The sequence below is a fragment of the Acipenser ruthenus genome, chromosome 28 (genome assembly GCF_902713425.1).
Source record: "Acipenser ruthenus chromosome 28, fAciRut3.2 maternal haplotype, whole genome shotgun sequence".
Lineage (NCBI taxonomy): Eukaryota > Metazoa > Chordata > Actinopteri > Acipenseriformes > Acipenseridae > Acipenser > Acipenser ruthenus.
The window spans coordinates 373,033-396,288 of NC_081216.1; the positions used below are offsets into that span (position 1 = coordinate 373,033).

Below are 23,256 nucleotides of genomic sequence, written 5' to 3' on the forward strand. Positions count from 1 at the left end.
TTTTTCCAATAGACAAATCCCTTTATTTTGCATAGATCTTTTACTATAGATGCCAACATTTTTGTATCTATTTTGATATGTTCTTATTGCTTACACCTATGCGTATGGTAGCTATTTGCTTAAGGAATACCCTGGTATCTCTGAATAGATAATCGTCTCCTCTTTAAAAATATGCAAGAGATTTTAACAAACAGTCAAGCAATTCTATATCAAAAAGACCCAGACAATGGGCTCTTAAAAAAGATGTATAATGGCACTAGCTTCTGCATTTTTCTACCTCATCTAACTTATAGACTTGTTTAAACCCGAGAGTATTTTTGCTTTGCATTGTTAGACTGGGCAAAACAGTATGGATAATTGCCTGCATTGCTTTTTTTACCAAAAAAAAAAAGATGAAAAAGGAGAAAATAGTAATTATGGCAGTTGGCAACATAAGGCACAATTAGTCAGTCCGGAATAGTTCTTTACTGGTGGGCGTTAGCATGTTGCAGTGATTCGAAGGTTTCCTGGGTTGGGATTTCAGTGATTGTATGAATTGCATGTGTGGCCTATTAAATTGGGTAGTTAGTTCGTTATTCATATATTTGTATATAGATTTATTTCGACATTAATTAAAGTACTATATATGTATGTGTATGTTTTTAATTGATTTATGTTTGTTTAGTAATTAATTATTGAACTACGTGGGACAATAAAAACTATCAGCCATGTGGAAAAATCCCGATACATCAGCGCAAAATCTTTGTGAATCCTTGTGAATAGCTCATTATCTGTGTTTAATATGCTGCTTTGCCTACTTAAACATCATCCATTCAGTGCAGATGAGCGGCGGAGCTATTGCGCCCTTTCATTTTGCATCCGCTAAATCCTTGTTTTGCGCAAGGAAATGGGAATAGTAAATAGGGCGGCAACAGAACTACGTATGCCGGTAAACACACAGTAAATGAGGTCCAAAGGCTGCAGTATGTCGTTTACAATGCTGTTTTTTTTTTCTTTGTGTAACGCACGTGCATTTGCAGGATGCCATTTTGTTTTTAAAAAAATCCTGCTAGGAAACTCCAGATAACCTGAGAAAGAGTTGAGCTGAAACTGATGTTCAGTCCAGTGATCATCTCTCAGCTCCCTCCCTTGCTGCACCTCTGTCCCTGTATCTCCCTCTCGCACGCCCAGCACACAGAGAGTTTAAGAATGCACCCGGAGGCTGTCTGCTTTTGAAAGAGACGCAGGATTCTTTTGTGAACACGTCTCATCCCTGTGTCGACACATCTGGGAGCTGGAATTATGTTTCAATGCATGTGAAATGCAAACCGAACCAACAGTCACATCTCCTATTGCTCTCTTTCCCTCTTTTTTATGATTTTTCATTTTTAAATGTAAATAATTTCTTCCTTTCTTTTTTTTTTATTAAAGGTCAGGAATAAAAGAAACATCCTGAAATAAATTATTTTTTATTGTTTAAACTTTGTTGTGTGTTGCAGTTATACCTCCTTTCAAACACTGTTCTGTCATCTAAACCAGTGTCCACTAGGGGCTGTGTACACCTCCACTTGTTTCGGCGACAAATATGAAGGTGTTCAAGACAGAAAATGAAGTAAAAACCCTGATTATTAGAAGCATAACGCATGTGCCTAAGAATGCAGTTGAACATTCTAAACAATGAGTCACACACCCCAAAGACACGGGGCTGTCCTATCAACCAGCTCCCAAAAGAGACAATCAGTCAAACAGTGACATCTAGTGGTGATTTAGAAATACACACCAATATATGGAGTAGGTATGGTACTGCCCCTTTAGATACAGGTAAAAAGTACCAACCGCGATTATTTATTGGTTTGCGGTAAAGAACTAAAACTCAAATATTAGGGATTCATAAATGAAAGAAATCATTTACAGAGGTATTACCTTTTCATTTTTTATATCTATATTGCAGATGATGTTAAGTCCACAAAATATGGTGAAAACTGTTAGAAAATGAGAGAGAGAGAGAGAGAGAGAGAGAGCAGCAGCAAGATGAGCTCTTAATTTAAACTAAAAAAAATGTTAATCTAGAGTAAATTTAATTGTGAGAATTAAGAATATAAATCAGTAAGAACAAATAAAAAACAAATGGAAAACTTTTACTACAGAAATAAGACATCCAGGAAAAATTAAACAATTAAACAAGAAAGAAAGAAAGAAAGAAAGAAAGAAAGAAAGAGAAAGAAAGAAATAGAAAGAAAGCAAAAGAAAAGAACTGAACTGAAGAGGAAAAGAAAAAAAATTAGACCTCCAGGAAAATTAAACAAGAAAGAAAGAGAAAGAAAGAAAGAAACAGAAAGAAACAGAAAGAAAGAGAAAGAAACAGAAAGAAAGAGAAATAAACAGAAAGAAATAGAAAGAAATAGAAAGAAACAGACAAATTGAAATAAACAGAAAGAAAGAAAAAGAAAAGAACTGAAGAGGAAAATAAAAGGTAAGCCTTTTTAATATAACAAATTAACTAAAACCTAATAGCTAAAAACTCTCAGTCACTGAAAGCAGCTGAAACCGGTTGGTTTTTGGCAGTTGGTCGGAATGGATAAATGTATCAATTTAGACCTGCATAGTGGGAGGGGCCAGACTAGCAGTGTAATCCGATACCCTGATGAGGTCACCAGTGCAAAGGCAAAGAAACTGTATAAGAACAAGCTAATGAAGGAGTCCCCAGAGACACTGATAACAGACTGCAGCCTGGCTGGGGGCAAGAGGACCAAAACCAACCTGCTGTTCTATACACAGCACCCCACTGCCTGGCACACAGCCCTCTGCACAGCACATAGTAATATCAAGCTGGGAGGGATTTGCAAAGGAAGGCAACTGCGTATAAGAGACGAAACTGACCCTGACAGCACAAGGCTCAGCATCAATGTGTTTTATAATGGCACTATTATGATTCAGGGAACTGAGGCCAGCCTAGAACTATTCGAGAAAGATTTCCAGGCTCTAAAAGAACTGGCTGAGAAGGAGAAAAAAAATCCAGAGGTACTAGACCCAGAACAGCAGCCAGCTCCCCACACCGCAGACACAGCCCCCTGCAGCCCCCACACTGCAGACACAGCCCCCTGCAGCTCCCCCACTGCAGCCCCCCGCACCCCCCCGCTCACCCCCAGACTGCCCAGCACAGTGCAGCACTTGAAGGAATGCCTCTCACTGCTGGAGGTGGAGTTTGCAGAATTCAAGGAGCTCACCCTGACCACGCTGACAGAGAACGACCTCGTGCAGCAGATAAGAGACGAGGTGAGGCAGGTGAGGAACGAGGCCAGGGCTTCCATCAGGGAGCTGGGAGCTGAGATGGGAGAGCTGCGGCAGGACAACGAGGCCCTGAGAAACGAGCTGGCCAAGCTGAGAGAGGAGCTGCAGCGCAAAGAGAGGAGCATACAGAGCCTGAGAGAGCAGCTACTCAGAGTCACACCTCCTCCCCCCCACCCAGAACAGCAACACCACAGCCAGCCCAAGAACACAGGAGCTACAGCAAGCAGGGCCTGTGTGACTGACACCGACACCGATACACACACCACATCATCCCACACACACACTGATCCAAACACACACCCCACTCCCCCAGCACACCCCGACAGTGAGACACTCCCCCCCACCACACACACTACCCCCCACTCCCCCACCACACACACTACCCCCCACTCCCCCACCACACACACTGATCCAAACACACACCCCACTCCCCCAGCACACCCCGACAGTGAGACACTCCCTCCCCCCACCACACACACTACCCCCCACTCCCCCACCACACACACTGCCCCTCCCTCCCACATCACACACACTGCCCCAGAGACACAGACTCCCTCGAGTAGACAGGCTAATAAAATATACAGCTCCAAGGTAGCCATTCTTATCGACTCCAACGGGAAGTACTTGAACCAGCGAAGACTCTTCCCCAGCAGCCGGGTAGCAAAATTCTGGTGCCCAACTACAGAAAGGGCGCTCCAGCTGCTGTGCCAGTCGACCCTGAGAGACCCCGAGCACATTATCATCCACACTGGCACCAACGACCTGGGCTCTCAGGGGGAAGATGTGGCCGAGTCGGTAAGGAGAGTAGCGGAGAAGGCCACAAAGGAGTTCCCTGGTGCGAAGATAGTGATCTCCACCCTGCTGCCCAGAGAGGACGTCCCCCAGCACACTATTCAGAGGATCAACAGTGACATCTCCAGAGGCTGTGCCCTTCTGCCTAATGTCCACTTGGCACACCACCCCACCCTGAGCACGCTGCACCTGTACGACCATGTACACCTCGACCAGGAAGGCGTTAGGATCTTCGCCAAAAACCTAAAGGACACTGCCATGGGCCGAGACCCCGCCAGCCACCCCCGAAACAGGAGCACACCGGACCACCACCAAGGACAGCGCAGCCCTGTGCTTACGAGGAGACCCCCCCAAGAACACCAGCCTCTGCAGCCTGGACACCGGCAGCACACACTACAACAGACCAGAAGAGCCCAGCCCAGCAGAGCCCAGCCCAGAGGGACCCAGCCCAGCAGAGCCCAGCCCAGAGGGACCCAGCCCAGCAGAGCCCAGCCCAGAGGGACCCAGCCCAACAGAGCCCAGCCCAGAGGGATCCAGGAACAGCAGCAGCTCCAGCACAGCAGTCAGACAGAGCAGCAGCAACACAGCTATGCAGCAGCTGCTTCCAAACCAAGGACCCTAGCCAGCTCTGAGATGGGGGAGATACGGCAGCTCCTGAACTTAATTTTCAAAATCATGAGCTAAGTACACCCCACTCTAAATGTATTAGAAAAGAAATGTACAACTAATAATAATAATTAGAATAAGAAAATAATACAAATAATAACAAAATACTTAATAGTGTAAAACATGTTACTGATTTGTGTTCAATGTTTCTCACATTATATTTTATTCTAGATAATAATTATAAATAGCTTAAATTATAAATATGAGATCGCTTACAATTAGCTCCTGGAATATTCAGGGTTTGTGTTCGTCAGTGTTTGGGCTGAAGAGCACAGACCCTGAATTCATCAGAAATATAAATAACATAGATATAATTATTCTCCACGAGACGTGGTGCCGTGCTGATGTGTCCACTCACTGTCCCTCAGGCTACAGGGAGATTATAGTGCCCTCCCTGAAACACTCACACGTAAAACGTGGCAGAGACTCAGGGGGGATCATTGTGTGGTACAGAGAGGAGCTCACCGACTCTATTAGACCAATAAGAACAGGAGAGACCCACCTGTGGCTAAAAATGAGTAATAGCATTGTCACCTGCCAAACAGATATCTACCTGTGTGCAGCCTACATCCCCCCATCGGACTCCCCTTATTACAAGGAAGACACCTTCCATGATCTCCAGACAGAGATCTGCCACTTCCAGGCCCAGGGAAGTGTGCTGCTCTGCGGTGACTTTAATGCCAGAACAGGCACTCTGCCTGACTTCATGAACACACAGGGGAACAGCCACATATTCGGACAATCCCCTCTATACCACACGCACATGACCACAAACAGGAATAGCCATGACAGTGTGGTAAATAAAAATGGGAGACAATTATTGAATCTCTGTCAAGGCCTAGGCCTATATATCATGAATGGCAGGATCAGAGGGGACTCTTTAGGTAGGTTTACATACAGCTCAGCTCTTGGTAACAGTGTGGTGGACTATGCCATCACTGACCTGGACCCCTCCTTTATTAATGCATTCACTGTCAGACCACAAACCCCCCTGTCAGATCACAGTCAAATCACTGTGTTCATAAAAAGAACAGAGCAGATCAACAACACACAGACACAGCCCTGTAAGCTGTACAATCTAAACCATTCCTACAGATGGGCTCCAAACAGCACAGAAATATACAAAGAAGCAATTGGCACCAATGAAATAGAAACCCTAATACACACATTTCAAAACACACAGTATCAACACACAAAAACAGGAGTAACTCTGGCTGTAAAAGATTTGAATAACATATTTAGAAAAGCAGCAGAAAAATCTAAATTAAAAATAGTAAATCGGAAAAACAACCAAAAGAATAAATTCAAAGAAAAGTGGTTTGATGAAGAATGTAAAACTAGAAGGGAAAAACTAAGACAGCTATCCAATCAAAAACATAAAGATCCAGACAGCCCAGATTTACGCCTCAGATACTGTGAGGCACTGAATCAATACAAACACACTCTAAGAAATAAAAAACAAGACCATATTAATAAACAACTCAGCGAAATTGAGGAGTCAATAAACCAAAATCATTTTTGGGAAACCTGGAACAACCTAAATTCAACAAAAAAAGAAGAATTGGCCATCCAAAATGGAAACATTTGGAAAAAACATTTTGAAAACCTTTACAAAGAAATACAAAACAAAGAACAAAAAACTCAAAATGCCATTTGTGAAAAACTAAAAAATTTAGAATCCTGTATTAAGGACAATCAGAACCCCCTCGACACCCCAATCACGGTGGAGGAGCTGAATGATAAACTCAAGGCCCTCAAATCAAAAAAAGCAAGTGGACCTGACAGCATCAACGCTGAGATGCTCAAACACAGCAGCCCCAAGCTGCAGGAGGCCCTGCTCAAACTCCTCAATCTTGTACTGAGAGCTGGGTATTTCCCTGAGACCTGGAACCAAGGGCTTATAACACCCATATATAAAAGTGGAGACAAATTCGACCCCAATAACTACCGGGGCATCTGTGTGAGCAGTAATCTGGGGAAGGTGTTCTGCAGTATCATTAACGCCCGGATACTGGCCTTCCTTACCGAACACAGTGTCCTGAGTAAGAGTCAGATTGGATTTCTACCAAAACACCGCACTTCTGATCATGTTTACACCCTACACACCCTAATCAATAAACACGTCCATCAAACTAATAAAGGAAAAATATTCGCTTGCTTTATAGACTTTAAAAAGGCATTTGATTCAATTTGGCATAAAGGACTATTTCTTAAACTTCTTCAAAGTGGTGTAGGGGGTAAAGTCTATGACATCATAAAATCGATGTACTCAGAAAATAAGTGTGGTGTGAAAATTGGCAACAAAAGAACAGAATTCTTCACACAAGGGCGTGGGGTGAGACAGGGCTGCAGTCTGAGCCCAACACTGTTCAACATATATATCAATGAGCTGGCCACAGTGTTGGAACGGTCTGCAGCCCCTGGCCTAACTCTACATGACACTGAAGTCAAGTTTCTGCTCTATGCAGATGACCTGGTCCTGCTGTCACCCACAGAGCAGGGGCTGCAGCAGAGCCTGGCACTGCTAGAGCAGTACTGTCAGACCTGGGCCCTGACAGTAAACATGAACAAGACCAGAGTCATGATATTCCAGAAGAAAGCCAGATCTCAGGGAAATAAGTACCACTTCACTCTAGGTAACACCACCCTAGAGCACACCAGCAGCTACACATACCTGGGTCTGACCATCAGTGCATCAGGGAGCTTTAACCTGACAGTGAATGCACTAAAGGAGAAAGCACGCAGGGCTTTTTATGCCATAAAGAGGAGGCTCTACAATATAAATCCCCCCGTCAAAATTTGGCTCAAAATTTTTGAAAGTGTAATTCAGCCAATTGCTCTCTATGGCAGTGAAGTGTGGGGTCCAATCACCAACCAGGACTACACAAAATGGGACAAACACCCCACAGAAACCCTGCATGCAGAGTTCTGTAAAAACATCATGAGATTACAAAGAAAAACACCAAACAATGCATGCAGGGCTGAATTAGGCCTTTATCCATTGATTATTAACATCCAAAAAAGAGCATTAAAATACTGGATTCATCTAAAAACTAGTGATCCAAACTCACTCCATCATAAAGCCCTGCAATACCAAGAGCTCAGCCCAGAAAAGAGTCCCCTCAGCCAGCTGGTCCTGAAGCTCACTCAGCTGAGCAACACTGACATCAGTCAGCTTCAGGACAGCACTGCAAAAACAATTCCAATTAGTGTAAACCAAATTATAAAACACCTGAAACACTCCTATCTGGACCATTGGGATACAAATACTAAAACACAAAACAAACTAGAGTGCTATCGGACCCTAAATAGAAATTACACCCTGGCAGAATACCTGGTAACTGTCAGAAACACAAAGCAGAGGCAGATCCTGACCAAATACCGGCTCAGTGACCACAACCTGGCCATTGAAAAAGGCCGACAGAGGCAAACCTGGCTGGCCAGGGAGAACAGGCACTGTGGTCACTGTGAGACAGGAGAGGTTGAGACAGAGATTCACTTCCTGACACACTGTGAAAAATATAAAAACATAAGGGACATTTTCTTCCCCAAATTCTGTGATTTAGTCCCAGAATTCCCAAAAATGTGTGATACCCAGAAGCTGTCAATCCTGCTGGGGGAAGACAAACACACAGCCAGACTGGCTGGTCAATACGTGGAGACCTGTCATAGCCTGAGGGACAGACCGTGAACACGTCACACTAGAGAGGGAAAAGAGAGAGGGAGGGAGAGAGGGATTCTGTTTAATATAGAAAGAGGGAGGGAGGGAGGGAGGGGGTATTGTATAATTATGGGAGGGGGGATTCTGTTTAATATAGAGGGGGGAAGGGGGTACTGTTTGATATAGAGGGGAAGGGAGGGATTCTGTTTACTGTATTAATATAGAAGGAGGAGGGATACTGTTAGTATTAAGAAAAATTCTTTGTCTGTATATTTGAGTTGGTTATGCCATGTATGTGCTTTGGCAACACAATTATTTTTATTGTCATGCCAATAAAGCCAATTTGAATTGAATTGAATTGAGAGAGAGAGAGAGAGCGAGAGAGAGCGAGAGAGAGAGAGAGAGCGAGAGCGAGAGCGAGAGCGAGAGAGAGAGAGAGAGAGAGAGAGAGAGAGAGAGAGAGAGAGAGAGAGAGAGAGAGAGAGAGAGAGAGAGAGAGAGAGAGAACTTCAGGAGATTTATTTAAGAAGCTTGGACTGTAAAGGTCATTTTGAGGATGACGTTTGCCTTATTTTAGAATTACCAACCCTATAGCGTATCTATACAAGATGAAGTACTGTGTCATTAACACATTTTAGAGGGAGATTCAACCAACAAAATACAGCCTTACCCTTTAAGTTAACATTTGATAAACATTTATTGAAAACATATAGCACCCCTGCTAAAAGTTTAAGTACATGTTTCCATCGAAATAGAAATAACACGGATGCAGTGGTTTTTTTTCTCGTGTGGATCAGTGAAACAGATGAAATCCTATGATCCGCTCTGTGTTTGTGACACGATTGCTAAAAAGGCGCATCTACAGCTACGTACATTTTAAATCTGTGTATTTTCTGTTGGTGTATAAGGAGCAAACTTTTCTTTTGAGCAGAGGGTTTGTAAATGAGAACCAAATGGACACCTCTACCTGAGTTGCCTGCAGACTGTGTGAATGACGTGATCTCATCCAAAACATACGTTTCCTGCTGAGTGTGATCTCAGCCGCTCAGCGACCTGTCAAACCTCTCTGTCTCTCTCTCTGGACTGCAGAAATAAGAGCAGCACCGTGAGAAAGCGGCTTGCGCCGCGGTGTTAAATGTTCAGCGCGTGTTGCAACGGTCAAAATGTTTGCTTTCTTAAGAGTAGTCGAAATTGTTGAGGAATTATCGCCAGTACCTTGGAGAGACTAGTTTCTGTTATGTTATGTTTTCTTTTCTTTTTTTCTTACTACCTCCTAACACTTTTCTGAGTGGTTCTTTATCGCGATTGTGTTTTTAATCTTGTATTTATTTATTTATGTATTTATATTTAAAAACAGCACTAACACGTTCTTATAGTAAATTCAGTAAATAAATACAACGGTCAAAATGGGGATCCGTGATAATGGTCCTCCTAGTGCTAAAAGAAAATGGGTATTACATACAAAACTGCCAGACTGAAAACTTAATCTCTGAAGAGATGATACTGTACTAGGCTACGTCACCTCTACGTCACCTCTACCGTTTCTTGGATCATTTTGATCGTTTTTCAGGGACTAACATTATCGCCCTTTCGTTCTGTTCCCATTTGATATGAAAAAAAATCAATTTCCCAACTCTTGCACCTACTCAGTTTTATTAATACGAATCACACAGAATGCAACGAACCACGAAGGAAACAACTTGACGCTAGGCATTATCAAATCAATGGCTGATGAAATCAGAGTAGGTTCTGAGGGGTCTTTTTTTTAAGCTTCCAGTCTGCTGTCCCGATCGTTGTCTTCTCTGTGTTTCACTGCAGCTCCCCTTGTAGCATATACCGGCTGAATAAACTAAATTAATTGTAACTGATTGTATTACTTATTTATTTATTTATCGACATCCGTGTTAAAAAGAATGAAACCGAACAATTCCCCGTGTCTGTTGCCGAGGCGCCCCCCCTGTGTCAGGTAATTAAGCACCCTCCTTTCTCTTTGAAGGGGTTCTTGTCTTCGGGGATGCCTTTGAGGAGGTGGTCCTCAGCGGCCTGCGATTCGATCCATGCCACCAGCTCCTTCGCCGTCGTGGAAACCTTATGCAAAGGAAGAGATCACAATCCGTTTGCAAAGTCTCAATAAAACGCAACAAACACTTAAAGCACAGGTAAGCATATTGTAAAGCATTGTTACAATGCTAAAATGCTAAATTCTAATGAAGATATACTACGGGAAACTTTTAATTTGGTGACCTTTGACCCCTTATATTATACTGAACCCATCATAAATCAAACTCTAAATAAAAATCAGGAGGTTAATGTTATTATTATTTAGCAGACGCCTTTTTCCAAGGCGACTTACAGACTAGGGTGTGTGAACTATGCATCAGCTGCAGAGTCTCTTACAACAACGTCTCTTCCCAAAGACGGAGCACAAGGAGGTCAAGTGACTTGCTCAGGGTCACACACAGTGAGTGAGCCGGGATTTGAACCGGGAACGTCCTGGTTACAAACCCTTTTCATTAGCCACCGGATCACACAGCCTCCTTTTTTAGTGCATATGACCCTATTTAAGATATCATTTTACATGCAATAAATACAGAACTCCGGTACGCACCGGAATCCTCTCAGTCTTCACTTCCTTCTGTAGCTGCGCCAGTTCCATCGCCATGATTTCTTTATCTGAAAGGTCACGTGCCATTTTGCCCTAAGGTGAAAGGTGAAAATGATCAAAACGAAAGGTTAAGATACAAACCCGATAACAGACCTGTAACAAATCAATCAGACGTGAGGAACATCCCATTAGCCCTCCCCTCCCCCAAAAAAGTGTTTGCTACATGTTGCAGGTAACTCATCTGCAGTAAAATCAAGTAAATTCATATGCGCCCATAATAAACATTCCTTGGGATAAAGTGACATCTAGTGGCAGTAAGTGTAAGTGCAGGTGTACTGTAAGTGATAGGTCAACAAAAGATCCCTAAATGTGATATTTTAAGCAGAGTATTCGTTTAGTTCAGGGGTCTGACACACACACGTGCACGTAATTTTATAATAAATGAATAAATACAAATAAAATTCCGACATTTCTCTTAAGACAGACCATTATTGCAAATCGACTTTAATTTAATTTAATCGTACACTGCTGAAACCCTGAATACAGGTTGTAACCCAAACTATTGGTGTGCCAGTTGTTTACCAGTAAAGCAAGCACATTAATGGAGCATTTACTTTCAGTTCTTTACAGTTTGCATTTGTTTCTTAAAAAAAAAAAAACTGTTGCATACTACTTTAAAAAAAATTAATTCAAAGATGTGATTTAAATACAGCAAATCCAATACAGAAAACTGACATGGACTGCCCAGTTTAAACTTGTAATGAACAAACTTCAATGCAAATACAGTTGTCCATTAAGGATACTGGCGGCCTCATCAGCGCAATACCGTATAAAAAGACAACCTTCCATTTAGTTGCACTCACCTTCTCGGTTCCATTGCTACTACCACGCCCCCCCCCCCCCCCCCCCCCCCCCAAAAAAAAAAAAAAAAAAGATCCACCGTTTTATATCACCTTGCTTAATATCATGCCCCGTTTAGTATCGCGATTTTTCAGAAACCGCTCGCCATGAACCATATTTCTTTGAGAAATTACCTCTTAATATGATCTCACAAACCCGCTTACTGTCACGTTTTGTGCAGCCGGTCAGATGCTGCGTGGCCGGGGCTTTACTGAGTAACCACAGGATAGAATTGATTTCCAACGCAACTAACAACCAATAATCACCTCGGCTGATAAAACTGACATTTTGTGCAGCCTGTCAAATGCTGCGTGGGCGGTCTTCACAGGATACAGTTCCCTTACCAAACACCAACGTCACCAAATGTTATTCTTTTTTTAAACATAGTCTTAGTCGCAAAAAAAAAAAAAACTACCAAGTACAACGCCTAATTGATAGCTCTCGTCAGTCGACAATTCATGCTTTTTCTTTAGATAATAACTGTTTCCTTCCAGTTAATGATACAATCTGTATTTATCCTGTAGTAAATATGCATTGTTTAAATATTAATATTAAAACACTGCTCTTTAAAGTTAGTTTTCTTTTGGTTTTCTTCCCCTCGAACTCGTGATGTGCTGTCATAGGCAAACGTGAAACCTGGTTTATACGACCCGCTTATGCCTGCACGACAGTTATGATACAAAGCGGCATCAACCGTATATTGAAACAAACAGGGAACCACAGGTGGATTTTAACAAGTTCCACAGAAATGTGTTGAGTTACTTGAAAAGGTCGCTTTAGAGGCTCCGGTACACCTGTGCACTCATCTTCACTGCTGAACTCAGTCTACCTGGTCTGACGCTGCAGCACACCTGGGGTAACGTCTTCCTTATTGGGGAAGTCCAAAGGTTTGCCTGTCGTTATGCCAGGTAGCTTTAGCGCTTCCAGGTCAACTGTAGTTTTCTGTTAGCAGTTACTTTGTCAATAAAGAGCTATCGGGGGCTTACTTTTATGGGTTTTAGTTTATAGCGGTTTACAGGGGCCCCAAACTGCAGTCCCACTTCGTACATGTAGCTGCACTGAATAAAGCTATAGTCTTCAAATTAATCCGACATCGAATAAGGTGCTTTGGTAGACTGTTCTGTTAAACTGAGACAACACTAAGCCCCTTTTTCAGGAACAGTGGCTTGAAACCTGGTTCCAGAAGACCACCGGGAGACCTAGTTTGAGGCATATTTGTTGTATCAGACCCCGCCTGCCCTGGTGTGCCACGAAGCGGCCTGAAACCTAGTCTCCCGAAACCAAGATTCAAGCCACAGAGTGGCTTCGTGTTCCCTCAACCGGACACCCTAACAGCCAAAATGTGCTTTTTAATTCTATATATAGAAAATGATTTTTTTTTCTTCTTCTTTTTTTTTTGGAAAAAACTCAAATAAATTCTTTTTTTTTTCTTCTGAAAAACACACCAGTGATGTTCCAAAGCTAGCAAAAAAATTAATAAATAAAATAAAACTTCCGGACCTAAACTTCCGGACTGACCTAGATGTATTGTAGATATATAGAATACTTCAGTGTCTTTACTGCTGTATTATGAAGCCAATTGCAGAATGCACTTACCTATTGTGTTGAGGGACCAGGACTCTGTAATGAAGTGGCGACCCTTCTATAGCCTCATGTGAGCTCGGTGACAGGTAGCCCCAATCTGACCGCTCCCCTCTCAGCCTCTCCACTACATGGACCCCTCCAGATGCTCTGGGGAGGGGGCACCGATGTCACAAAGCCCTTAAGCTCGTGAACCAATCAGGCTAATTAGCTTGTCGTCTCTCAGCTCTTAAGCATATTACTCTGGAAGTGATGGGGGGGTTACTGGGATTGCAACTTCGGTAGTTAAACCCCCCCCCCCCGCAAGTGGTCAAAGTTACTGCTGCATATTCTCAATGCACCTACAAAGCATACGTCACTGTACGTTTCCTTATATAAAAAAAATACCATTGAATACCTTTATAATATCCGCGTCTAAACACATCCCTATTACAAACAGTATTGCCAGCAAAAGAACAAGCGGTCCCGGTACACTGTCTGGTAACGATATGGTAGCAAAGGGCTGCATGTATTGTTTGGACATGCCATTGTGATACAGTACCACTGGTATGGCAAAATGTGTTATCTCCATAGTACTGTTGTAGCAATGGCAGCCTCACACTATTGTAGCTGCCCTTGTGATAGCATTGCCATCGCGAACGTATGCATTGCCATTGAAGATCATTAGGGAACTTTAAACGAGACTGGTTTCAAATTCTTTCCATGTTTTTTTTTTTTTTCCAGAAACAATAGAACAATAATGCGACTATTGAACCTGCCAGAATCTGTATAATATTAACAAAAGGTTATATTGTATTTACTGGAACAGGAACAGACAGAGAAACTGTGCTTCATTGTTTTGGGTTGAGTTAAACATGAGGTTGTAAATAGCCAGTACTCAAATAGCAATGCCACATAGTGTTCTGTGAAATGGTACACCATGGTGGCCTGCATAGTAACAAGGTGATCTACTTTTTCACGATTGTTATGCTGTTATATTGTTAGACTTATATAGATTGTTATATGTTTTGTATATCTTTTGTAATATAGTTATTTAATAGTTGACGGTTTCGTTTACCTGTCTAAAAAAATGTCACTGGCAGCAGATAATTCTGACCAATTCAAATGACCTTCTTCTCCTAGGAAAGCACCTACATGCGTCACAGTCCCTAATCCCCCCGGAGGACCGGGGATTTAAGAGTGAGCCCGCAGTTACTCCCAGATTAGCTGATGAATCCGGTTTGAGAATTAATCAAACCAGACACGTAACAGTGCAACGAGTCATATCAGAAGCATTCGGACTACATTACAATGCCGTGACCCACCACAGCAATGACAGCGCGCTGCATGCACCTCAAGTCCTTTATAAAAGGTTACTGCCGTAGTTTTTCACTGTATTTTTACAGTTTTCTTTGCTATACCTCGCTGATCTTTACCATTCTTCCACGATGCTTTATTACACTTTGCTATGTTTTACTATGGGAAGCTTTTAACCCTGGAATCAAGGTTCATTATAGTTAGGCTGTACATGCAGTTTATGATTTTTAATAGCAGAAGTATATTTATACCTCCCACCTCACTGTGTTTGTTTGTTCTTTGATAGTTTGGCATTCAAATTAATAAGAGGAACTAGTCTAGCACTACATTTCACTTGAAAGATATTATCGTTACGCGTGTATGCTACTGTTGTTCAATAAAACGGTCCTCTGAAGAAAAAACGGGTGCAAACTATCACAGCGCCTCCTTCTGGAAATCGCTTAATCTGAACAACAGTGGATTTAAATCCATTAATCCGGGTCCTTAATTTTACTCTGACGAAATAAATAGAATGTAAGCGGCGTGTGTTTGTTAGGTTGCTATGCAACAACAACAACAACAGGTGAAAATATTAGTAACAACCTATGAACACCATATCAATGAAAATAGGTATATTCGCCTATTGGTAAATCAATGTAAAATTCTAAAGTCAACTGTTTGTTGTTTACACTCTTAAATTAACCACTAGGTGGCACAATACGCGGTTCCAAGAAGCTGTCCTTATAAAGGCAACACAAAATTCTGCTGTCAGGACACTGCACTCTGATTGGCTATCATATTATTGTTAATAAAACAGTGAATAATCCTCTCCCTACACCGAAACCCTAAATTTAAGGTCAGTAGGCCTATCGCAGTGTTTACACATCAAAAGTAGTTCATGTTTGGCAGTGAATAAGCGTTTGTGTTACTTAAAAAAAAAGTCACCGGAGGTTGTCCTGACAGGAACATTTCGTGGTACCAAACCACCGGAGAAAAAAAGTGGAGCGGCTTCCTGTCGGGCCACTAGGGTTGTGTTGCAGTTTCCTTCCCACACAAGCATGGCGGCAGATAGCAGGAAGCACGTTTTTAAGATGTTGTCCCGGTTCGGGGCGATTATTCTGACCCGTTTCGGGTTCTGGAACTGTTTCAGCATGTTAATGCTGTTCGCCGAGCGGGCCGACATCAAAAGGTAAGTGCTAATTTGAGATACAATGACAGGCAGGGCTTAAATTCAGACGCTCCGGTAAATATTTTCGCACCTTGACTTCAGCTTGCTGTCTGAAACAGGCGTGATTTACATGTGTGACATGGGGGACATGTCCCCCTCACTTTTTCATTATTTCTGATAGAATAATCTTTATGCATTTAACAGCTACAGAAACTGTCCCCGTCCCACTTTTGGAACCAGTTACGCCACTGAGTGAAAACAATACACAATACAACTTTACTATAAAGAATTATGAACATTTATTTTCATGGCAGTTATTACAAGTGACAATATGTATGTTCAGTGTATGGAGAGCAGCATAGCATTAGCAACAGGATTGCCACTTATGTATCTGTGTGTGTGCCTCTGTCCTTCCTTTCCCTGCTAGTGCTGTGTGCGTGTATCTTGTAAATGAGTTAACACTTGTGTGAATTTGACACAATGTATTTGCTTTGTTTCCGTGATTGAAATAAGTCGCTACAATCGGCAGACCTGAAACAAGATATCAGTTTGGTTGCCTGAGAGTGTACGCGCTTCACTTGAAACATTGGCCTGTATTCATTCATCAAGTGTTTCCCGGGGATTCGCTGTTTCCGACACTTTCTCTAAATGGAATAAAATACAAACGAAAGTTAAAATGCAATAAGTCACCGCGCATATGGTTTATTTTATAGATGCTGTGTATGAGCAAAGCGTTCTTGATACATTTTACGTCTTATGTGGACGTGTGTAGCCTTCAGAAAAAATAATGCTAACACCGAATTTGCTTGATGAATATATTATAACGAATTGAAATACTTGACTGAATGGCCTGAGAAACTATTTAGAACACTGCCAGCACTAGTTTATGATTTTTATTTGTATCCTTTATTGTAATTTGTGAATCTAAAGCTGACAATGTAACGCTTGTCTTCATGTACCAATGCAATTTATATATATATATATATATATATATATATATATATATATATATATATATATATATATATATATATAAAGTAAAGCGTCTTTGTAAAAAAAAAAAAAAAAAAAAAGGCGTGGGTTCCGCGACAGATGAAATTAACTGTATGAATGATGTGGTTTGAGAAGAACTCTGGGCTAGTTTTAGAATCAGTCTTGCGGAATTATATGGTACTAAAATTACAAGGGTAAGTTTCTGAAAATGTACAAGGAGTAGATTATATATATATATATATATATATATATATATATATATATATATATATATATATATATTGAGATCATTTCCAGATGTCCTTTTGCTAACGCCCTCTTAATGAGATGCTGTTGTAGGGCTGTAATTGCATTGAAACCAGATGCTTACCCATTACTTTGTGGTCAAAAGTGAAAAACAAATCCGTTTTGTTGTAGGAAGCCCGATATTCAAGCTCCTTACCTGTACATCGACATGGGGGTTGCAGTGCTGTGTGCGAGCTTCATGTCCTTCGGTGTGAAGCGGAGATGGTTTGCTTTGGTTGCGGCGCTGCAATTGGCAATCGGCACTTACGCTTCTTACGCAGGGAGGCAGGTGCATTACGGAGACTGGCTAAAGGTAAGATTTGGTTAAACCTCCGTAAAAATGCAGGAATTAAGAGGAGGACGCATGTCTGGCCTGCTTGTCCTCATAATGTATGCATCATCCCTTCAGATGCATTAAAGTAGTAAAGGAGAACATCCACGTAGACACGTGATGTATTTGGAAACCCAGTTTATGCAGATATTCAAACAATCGTCAGCTTGCAAGACAGGAATACTCACAAAAAATGTATTGTGTCTGGTTGACTTTTGACACTATACAGTGTAGAGGCAGCAGTGTGGAGTAGTGGTTAGTGCTCTGGACTCTTGACCGGAGGGTCGTGGGTTTAATCCCAGGTTGGGGACACTGCTGCTGTACCCTTGAGTCAAGGTACTTTACCTAGATTGCTCCAGTAAAAACCCAACTGTATAAATGGGTAATTGTATGTAAACATAATGTGAGATCTTGTAACAATTGTAAGTCGCCCTGGATAAGGGCGTCGGCTAAGAAATTAATAATAATAATAATAATAATAATAATAATAATAATAATAATAATAGAGGTGGTCAAGCAACGGAGCTCAACATGATATCCCCGACAGGTACGGATGTACTCTAGAGCCCTCGCCATTACTGGCGCGTTTCTGGTTCTGGCGAGCGGGGCGGGGGAGATGTACAGACAGAAACCACGAACCAGATCGCTACAGTCCACAGGACAGGTCGTCCTGGGAATATATTTGATTTGCGTGGTAAGTAAAGCATTGGTTGCAAGATCGGACAGGGTGCTGGGCTTGTGCTGTACAATCGGGCACCACAAGAGGGCAGTGTTTCATCGCACACGTGATTTTTTTTTAGTATAGCCAAATCAGGAGATACCTTTGTGTCGGCGTTGTCGAGTCGAAAGAGCTAACCTCACAGCTATAAAACAAGAGTTTGCAATAGATTTACCTCTTTCCCAAGACATATACCATGTGCAATTGTATTTATTCAAATGTAAGGAACTGCATGACATCCCTAACGCTATGAGCAGGTACGCGAGGGGCACTAATCTGATGACATTTGACATTTACAAGAAGTCTCAAAATGTTTTGCCAGGGGAGCTGGAGTGGGGTGGAGTGGGGGGGGGGGGGGGTTGTTAGGTCATGTTTAATTTGAGATGTTTATAATCAGGTGCTGGTCATTCTGTTGTAGTTGCCTGCTATAAATAAATGTAACACAGGATTAAATTATTCTTTATGTTCGAATGGTGCTAGTACCATCTAACACTGCTGTGCATTGCCAGCAAAGCTAAAGGATATTTTACACTAGCTGGCTCTTGCTGATCAAGTTATGTCATGCAGACAGCTAGAATTGAAGAGCAGTTTGTGAACACTAAAAATGTAATAAGTTAGGTCCTTAACAAAAAAACAAAAAAAAAATGAATCACTCAATTATTTCAAACATCATAAAAGAAAAAAAAAGGTTAAAGGGACAGAATTTTAAAAATAAAATAAATCTGAAATGAAAATGTGGAGCTCCTTACTCTTCAACATCAACATGTTTTCCTACACCTGGCGGTTCCGTTTGCTTATACACACGAGTGTGCGTGTGCGCGTGTGCGTGTGCGTGCGTGTGTGTGTGTTTTTGTTTTTGCAGGCATATTCCCTCCAGCACAGCCCAGAGGACCGGCTAGCATTCCTGAATCACATTCCCGGGGGAGAGATCCCACTGCAGCTGCTCTCCGTGCTGTACGGGGTGCTGGCTCTCTCCTTCTTCTCAGGCTACTACGTCCGCAGTGCCGCCCAGATCCTCGCCATCCTCATGCCCCTGGTCATCCTCTTCATCGACGGAAACCTGGGCTACTGGCACCTGGGCCACCGCGTGGAGTTCTGGAACCAGCTGAAGCTGGTGGGGCAGAACGTGGGCATCTTTGGGGCCGTTCTCATCCTGGCCACTGATGGCTGAGCCTGGCTTGCTTTCACAGTCTCATTCAAGGAACGGTGGGGGGAAAAAGCGAACGTGAACTTGTTTTACAATCAACACTTTACCAAGAGTTTAATTAAACGCAGTCAGCTCAGAAAAAAAAAGGGCAGGAGGGGGACGACATCACATGATCAAAAATAAAAACTGAAAACGCAGAGCACTACCCATGTATGTATGTATGTATGTATGGCAACTGACCATTACATGCTCACCTGTATTGAATGCAATATTGTCACATTAGTTGAACTATCACTACAATATTCCTGTGCACTTGCAGATTTGATTGAGGGGTAGAGCCAATAATACATTTATATTGGTCATTCATATAGGCCTGCATGCCTTTTTCTTGACTGAAAAACTATATTGTGTGTCAGTATAGTTTGCACAGTGATGCATTCTGCAGCTAAAACTTTGCACAAGAATATAACTTTTTTCCCCTTGATTTTTTTTTTCCATCTTTGTCATTTATTTCAACATCTGACACTTAATAAACTTGTGCTAAAGCACATCCTTAGCAAGTTTTAGCACAGCTGGATAGGTGGGCTCTAGATACATGTAAAAACTTGTGTACAGCCAGCCTCCATAAAACCCCCAGATTATGATACACTAAATAGCTGGGGTTACCAGATTATTGTGGTATGTATTATTGTTTGAGCTCCTGCACAAACACCAGATCTGATTGAGATCAGTCGATTTAATGGGACATTATCAAGCAAAAATCATCCCAACAGGCAGAGTAGCTCCGGATCAAGCACTTTAATGGACGTTACATGTTGTAGCCGCTAGAGGGCGCTAAAAAGCTGTTTTGAAATAATAGTAAAAAATACTTTAATAGTAACACAGGTTTAGGGGTAGGGGGTAGATTTGGGAGTTAGGCTACTAGGTACCTACTGGCCCATTCCTATGGGATGATTTTTGCTTGATAACGTCCCATTCAATCGACTGATCTCAATCAGATCGGCTGTAAATGTATATACAAAATCAGTACGTCAAATAATTGTTTTTGTTACCGTGTGTGTGTGTGTGTGTATATATATATATACTTCAATAATAAGAACGAGACGTTTACATTGGTTGTTTCTGAGTAGCCTACAGAGCACTGCCCCTTTCAAAATAAAAACAAACAAAAAAAACAGAGATTTGAAAAGTCAAATCCAGGAGACACCGTGTCCAAGAAGCGGGGCGTCACAAAGAGCCGAATCAAGACTATAACACAGGTAAACCTCTCGTTTTATCTAATTTGCAGGAGAAAAAAAAACATGTTCAACGGCAGTCTAAAGTATTTTGTTTAGCAATATTTAGTTTTAGAGAAAGTGGGTATTTATTTTCAATAGACTACTTGGGTGCACTACATTGTATGAAAAAAAGTTTCAAGAAAAAAATTTAAGTATTAATTAATATTTAATGAAGATGCAAGCTCACTTTTTTGTTTCTGAAAAAAATAAATTAACAAACGATGTATGTAAACCGAGTGTTTACAGAAATACACGATCTGTGTTCATTTACATTCTCGTTCAGCTACAAAATACAAATCTCCTATATTCCTGCAGAGCTGCACGTAAACGCCGCGTGCGTACACAACAAAGAATTTACAGATACTCGCATATTTGTATTTTCACTGCATAAGTGCCTAACCAAATGTGGTTTTTACATCCATTTCCGAGATTTCACTGACTTTTGTAGATTTTCACGATTTCCGTGACAAAATCGTACTCTTAACAATCAACATTCGTGTTATATTTTAATGGCTACTGCATACGAGGCGTTAGAAACGCAACATACCTGCTTCGTTGATCCTCGATTTACCGCAGCCGGTTGTGCCAGCTGCTCCACGGCTGTGTAGGTCTTGAGTTGTCTCTTTCATCTCTCTTAATCGAACAGATGTGTGCTAACGCTGAACCTGTACTGCTCTGCAGCGTGAGGACATAATATAATCCCGTGGATAAGAACATGTAATGAGGGTAGAGCTTCTCTGGTCTCACCGCACGCAATTGCAACTTTCCAAATTCCATCTCTCTCTCTCTCTAATGCTATCACATTTAAATGCATTATAAGCATGCATGTATCATAGATGTAGGTGAAATATGTTTCAATAATATATTAGACCCCAGATTTAATATACCAAATGTTTCATATACAAAAATTAAAGGCGCCAGTAATACTGTATTGGCTCACAACCTGAGGTACAAAAAAACCGGGACTCCGAATGGAAAGAAACCCTGGATCAATCCAATACGAAACACTATTAAGACGGCACTGGATTATTGCGCGTCTACTGCACTAATATCGTAAACTGATTTATCTAATTTGCGCTCAATTTATGGTGCTGGCATTTAGTGTCCCGGGAAGGCATTGTTGAATTCCCGGGACACCTTCCTCAAAACCGGGACGCTCCAGGGAAAACAGGGACAGGTGGCGACACTAGCTGTGTAAGCATTCACTTTGGTGTAAATTAAAAACAATAGGCTGGATTTAGGGAGGTAAACATCAGATGAGGTTGGTTATTATTTCTGTTATTTAATGTGTTTGAAACAAAGTCGCCATTGCCTTTACTGGATCTATACCTAAAGTGTATTTGCATAAATTAACTTATTTATTGTCATTCATATTCCTCACCTCCATTCAATATCCTAAAAAATACTAATATTGCCATCTCCTTTTCACATCACCCAAATACAGTCAGACATCAAATGGCAAATATCTTGTTGGCATAGTTTACAACTTTATTTGTATATCCATCAATTAGTTTCAGTCTAATAATTTCACCACAGAAATAGAAAATTGTTTTTTTTTTTTCTTTTTCTTTCTTTAAAGTTGCTTTAAATGAAATCAGCATTTCATGACCATGAATTGGATATTTCAGCGTCTTTTAAAATCTGGGATTTAGTCAAACGATTTATAATCTGCTGTGTTTATCACATTAACAGCACAAACCCATTTGGCTGGATTGCAATTTTTGAAGTCTAAAATGCTTTAACCTCTTCATACCGCGTGTATTACTGTAGGCATAGACCTCACGTTAAGCATCAAGACTCCAGATTTGCACAAACGACAGATGAACTTCATACAGTTTAAAATTATTTAAAAGAGTTAACAGTCTGGATTTAAAAAAAAAAAAAAAAGTTAGATGATATTAAAATAAATCTACATCTAAAAAATAATCAAAAAAAAAAAAAAAACTTACATCACAGAAAAATGATTCGTTAAACTGCCCGGTCTTGCCAATCCTTGAATTTACATTTACAAGACAGGGTGGTCCAAATGACGCATTCTCCTTGAACCAGGGGTGCTGTCTGCAGTAACAAAGCGAATTAGCAGCGATAGGTGGCTTACTTCAAGAGTTGCTGTATATTGGTAAACCTGTGTAAGTAAAACATCAAAAGCAGAATATATAAGGAGAACAAAAATAAAGAGGGGAAGGCAGGGAGATCTATCTATCTATTATTAATTTCACATAGGCATTAGGGCTGCTCAATAGTTCTATTGAAAAGTACTCCTGTTGAATTAAAAGAACATACAGCTGTCCTTTCTCATGCCAGCCTAGTTTTAGTAGCAGGTCTAGGCTGGAGAGTAATATTTATTAATAGGCAGCTGCAACACCTAATGCCCATTCAGATTACAGCACTCCCAGATCAAAGCAATCTCCTGTACTGTAATTGAAAAAAATAAATACAGGCACTCCAGCTGGAAAATACAGGAAGACAATGACTGTAATCAGAGAGCTGCGCGGTACAATACACTGAGCAATGACATCCAGTCGACAACAATATTCAGAGGAATCGGTTTGCAAAACTAGGCAGGAATGCATAGAGGACTTTGGAT

At 41.3% G+C, this 23,256-nt stretch overlaps 2 protein-coding genes across 2 annotated transcripts; one reads left to right on the forward strand and one right to left on the reverse strand.

Annotated features, from left to right (window-relative positions):
- Positions 1 to 9,067: 9,067 nt before the first annotated feature.
- LOC117435160 (guanine nucleotide-binding protein G(I)/G(S)/G(O) subunit gamma-T2-like) lies at positions 9,068 to 13,647 on the reverse strand. Its single transcript, XM_034058157.2, has 3 exons — positions 13,491 to 13,647; positions 10,998 to 11,087; positions 9,068 to 10,477 (listed from the first exon to the last, which is right to left on the reverse strand). Exons 2-3 carry the CDS (start codon positions 11,079 to 11,081, stop codon positions 10,352 to 10,354), a joined length of 210 nt encoding a protein of 69 aa, XP_033914048.1. The 5' UTR covers positions 11,082 to 11,087; positions 13,491 to 13,647; the 3' UTR covers positions 9,068 to 10,351.
- Positions 13,648 to 15,587: 1,940 nt separating this feature from the next.
- LOC117434432 (transmembrane protein 101-like) lies at positions 15,588 to 22,578 on the forward strand. The gene is made up of 4 exons (XM_034056976.3): positions 15,588 to 15,939; positions 17,329 to 17,509; positions 18,075 to 18,221; positions 19,108 to 22,578. Exons 1-4 carry the CDS (start codon positions 15,809 to 15,811, stop codon positions 19,414 to 19,416), a joined length of 768 nt encoding a protein of 255 aa, XP_033912867.3. The 5' UTR covers positions 15,588 to 15,808; the 3' UTR covers positions 19,417 to 22,578.
- The last annotated feature ends 678 nt before the right edge of the window (positions 22,579 to 23,256 follow it).